Below are 4,425 nucleotides of genomic sequence, written 5' to 3'. Positions count from 1 at the left end.
ACATCACTGATTAATATTCTCTCTCTCTCTCTCTCTCTCTCTCTCTCTCTCTCTCTCTCTCTCTCTCTCTCTCACAGAAGGCTCACAAAATTCTCCTTCAGTATGCTAATATTTTTTTGAATGGAGCCTGGGTGCTCAACCACTAAAAGAGAAGAATGGTTCCCTTCCCAGAATGGTGGCTTACAAAGAGGGCCACAGTTTCTCATTCTTCTCTAAAACCATGTTCTTTGCCATGTGAGTTTGTAGGACCCCTCACTCAGCTATTTGACTTCTCCAGGGCAAGAAAATGACATATTAGTAATAGCATACAGGTCCCAGTCTAGAGTTCAAGAAGTTCCAAGTTTGTATTTGTTCTCTTCCCCCTCTTTCATCTCCGTGAGAACATACCTGGGTTAGCCTGCTATAGACAATAGATATATTGAGCTGAGCCAAGTTCCTCCAGTCAAGGTCAGTCCAATAAAGCTATAGCTAATTAGCACTACACAGTTTTTAAACCCAATTTTTTAAAGCTAAAAATGTTTTTAGCTGTGTTTCTACTTATGGTTATGTTATATAATATTTTGTTCAAATATTTAATTAAATAAATCAATAATGATTAATAATGATTATAGTCTATACTTGTTTTGTTTATCTAAGTATATTACATTAACCATAAATTATATCAACTAAATGGTAATAATAAATAATTCAGTAATTATTTAAAATAAAAACATCATTGATACAAGAAACAATTAAATTGGATTACAGGTAGATACTTCCCATTGAATTTGTCTGTTTTTAATTAATTTATTAATTGTAAGGAGTTAAGCGCATTGGATGGTTGTGGTCCATCATGCACATGGCTGTTAAGAATTAAATCCAGGTCTTCTGAGAGAGCAACAACTGCTCTTAACCTCTGAGCTATCTCTCCAGCTGTGCGTGTGTGTGTGTGTGTGTGTGTGTGTGTGTGTGTGTGTGTGTGTGTGTTCTGAGTGTGGGTTTGTACAAATGAATGCCGGTGGCCTCAGAGGCCAGAAGAGAGTGTCAAGATATTCCAGCACTGGTGTTACAGGCACTGTGAGCCTCCTGATGTGGGTCCTGGGAACCTTACCCAGCTCTTCTACAAGAAAAAAAACGGGAGCTCCAGACTGCTGAGTCAGCTTTCCTGCTACCCTTCGGAAAAAAATTTAGAGCTTATTTTTCTTTAAAACATCAACTACCTTTAGGAACATTTATAAACAGACCAAAATAAAGAAAATACATGAGCAATGTTAAAATAGGCAATTATTTTGGCAAAGACATTTTCATATTATATACATGCAGTATAATTATGTGTGCATAATGTTATGAAACAATTTGAATGTACAATATCTTTCATTTCATATTATCAACTAGGCATGATATATATAAGAGTTTGGCCTGACTGGTCCCAGTCTAGGGAGAGGGTTAGACTGGGCTCTATCTTTTATCTCTAACATTCTGTGTAGCAGAGATACGCAACTCTGAGGAAGACAGTGCCTTCAGTTTCTACACTCAGGCAGTCCTGTGCAACCTCAAAGACAAGAGCGGTCAAATGTGTGTGTGCCCCACTGAATGAATCCAAGCTGTCCAGCACTTAGAGCATTTTACCTTGTTGACGCATCTTCATGGTCCGTATCCTTATAGCCTGTCCTCGAACTCGACCTTCACAGAAATAAGCACCGTTAATCTTACTGGCCTTTTCTCTCTTCCAAACAACTTTCTTCGCCCATTCTCTGGTCACATCTTGAGTAACTTCCAGTGGATCTTGGTGCTGGTTCATTAAGGCTTCGAAGTCCCTTCCTATGGTGATGGGCTCGTGGGGGTGCCACCCAGAGGCAATGCAGGTGAGGGATGTTTCGGCATCAGACACGAGAGGTAGGGAATTGATCAAGATCAAGTCCATGGCGCCTTCTACTACTCCTAAAAAGGAAGAGAGAGCATGATACATGATAGCCATCAAGTAAATGACTCCTCAAGTAAATACATGACTCCTCAAGTAAAGCTCCTCCCACCTAAAGTCTCATTTAAAAACAGTTATTGGGCTCATGCCAGCAAGATTCTGCTGAAGGGACCCTGATATAGCGGCCTCTTGTGAGGCTATGCCAGTGCCTGGCAAACATAGAAGTGGATGCTCACAGCCAGCTATTGGATGGAACACAGGGTCCCCAATGGAGGAGCTAGAGAAAGTACCCAAGGACCTGAAGGGGGCTGCAACCCTGTAGGTAGAACAACAATATGAACTAACCAGTACCCCCTGAGCTTGTGTCTCTAGCTGCATATGTAGCAGAAGATGGTCTAATCGGCCATCACTGGGAACAGAGGCCCCTTGGTCTTGCAAACTATATATGACCCAGCACAAGGGAAGGCCTGGGCCAAGTAGTGGGAGTGGGTGGGTAGGGGAGCAGGGGTTGGGGGGGTATAGGGAACTTTCAGGATAACATCTGAAATGTAAATAAAGAAAATAATAATAATAAAAAAAAACTTAAAAAAAAAAAAAACAGTCATTGGATCTCTTAGGGTCTGTCTGCAAGGGATATGTCCTATGGGCAGGCACCCATCTGTGACACTATTACTGATGCCATGTTGTACTTGCAGACAGGAGCCTAGCATGGCTGTCCTCTGAGAGGCTCTGCCAGCAGCTGACTGAGACAGATGCAAATACTCACAGTCAAGCGTTGAACTGAAGTCAGAGACCCCTGTGGAAGAGTAGGGAAAGGAACTGAAAGGAATGCCAACCCCATAGAAAGGCCACAATCTCAACTAACCCAAACCCCTGGGAGCCCTCAGAGACTAAGCCACCAACCAAAGAGCATACATGGGCTGGTCCAAGGCCCCCCTGGACATGTAGCAGACAACTTCCTTGTCTGGGCTCAATGGGATACACCTAATCCTGTAGAGACTTGATGCCCCCTCTTGGGGGTTACCCTCTCAGAGGCGAAGGGAAAGGGGATGGGGAGAAGAACTCTGCAAGGGGGAACCTGGAGGAAGTAACATTAGGGATGAAAATAAATAAAGTAATTAATAAAAAATAGTTATATGAACAATCATTTTAAAATGTTCTCATCATGTGCCTGTATCCCATTGGACAAAATCAAAACACTTTACCAAGGAATCAAGTCCTTTCATCTTCTAGACCTTACTTCCTCCACTTCCCCACTGCATACCTGATCTGCAAGAGATGTGAACAATATTTGTGTGTATGTGTGTGTGTACAAGTATGTATATATGCATGTATGTATATGCTCTCCTATATTGATTGAGACATAGTTAGGCATTAATTAAATGCTTGCTCAATTAAGCTAAGAAATGAAGATAGCATAATATTATTAATATATTATCATTATTAGTTTTTAATTAGTGAATTGATTTTATAATACTGTCCACTAAGCACACTAAATGTGTATATCAACTACATCCACTTATGCTAACTTTATAGACCTTTATTTTCAAAATATTATTTAAAAAAAACTCAGAAGGGGGGGCGACAAAATGTGTCAGTGTCACAAAAATGGTGACAAAAGAGACTTCCTCTTGGAGTAGTTTAGACCAAGAGCATAGCCATCCCTATCTCTCTCCCTATAAACAATCTGTGTGAAACTTGGTCTGGGGTCTGTCCATATTACCTGTCTGACTTCTGTCGGTCCTAGCTGCCTGTCTATGTTCCCTGTTGTAACAAAGGGCTCTGCTCGGCATTTATTGAACAGCACAGAAAACATAGTAGGGGAAGGCATGCGGGATACATTTAGACAGTGAATTTTAAGAGTTGTACAAAGGGGAAATGTTACTTTAGTAATCCAGAATAGCACCTAAAACCACATGTAGATGTAATCAACCTATATCCATGTTGCTTTGAACTGTTATAGTGTTTGTTGTTTAAGGTTGTTCTCAACCTGATGGCTGCTTGCAGCAAAATTATTACCACAGTATACACACATATGTAGATTATTCATGGTCAGAGTACATAGTTAAGATTAAAACCATGCATTCCTTTAGGGTATAAAAGCTGATTGCATGGGAAATCTAAGGCAGGGTAAGGTTCACTTACATTGTTTTCTTAAAGATAGGTTAAACCAGTTAGACGGCACAGTACACAGCAGGACAGCAGATTGAATACATAGTCTTAAGTAACCTCAAAGTATATTACAAACTTAGTTGTAGTCTGGCAAAAGTTCAGTCTCTTCAAAAGCAGGAGATACTTTCAGAAAAATATTACTACGGTTCTTCTATTAAATTCTTAAAGAAATTAGAGAGATGATGACTAAGGGAACACTTCATTTCCCTCTGGGCTCATTCACCTCATCTTTACAGTAGTGCTGGTAAATCCTATGCCCCATAAAGACTAAATATCATAAAATACTTACAGGTGATGTCAATCAGTCTCTCTCTCTCTCTCTCTCTCTCTCTCTCTCTCTCTCTCTCTCTCTC

At 40.4% G+C, this 4,425-nt stretch overlaps 1 protein-coding gene across 2 annotated transcripts in view; it reads right to left on the bottom strand.

Moving 5' to 3' along the window:
* Tek (TEK receptor tyrosine kinase) overlaps positions 1-4,425 on the bottom strand; it is a 114,340-nt gene that overhangs the window by 72,320 nt on the left and 37,595 nt on the right. For both annotated transcript variants that reach the window (XM_021199778.2, XM_029539965.1), the window contains exon 2: positions 1,609-1,920. In XM_021199778.2, the coding sequence (XP_021055437.1) occupies positions 1,609-1,920 (312 nt within the window). The remainder of the gene's footprint in view (positions 1-1,608; positions 1,921-4,425) is intronic.

The sequence above is a fragment of the Mus pahari genome, chromosome 6 (assembly GCF_900095145.1).
Source record: "Mus pahari chromosome 6, PAHARI_EIJ_v1.1, whole genome shotgun sequence".
NCBI lineage: Eukaryota > Metazoa > Chordata > Mammalia > Rodentia > Muridae > Mus > Mus pahari.
Note: the sequence above shows the minus strand (reverse complement) of the source record. Positions and strands in the feature narration are given on the sequence as shown.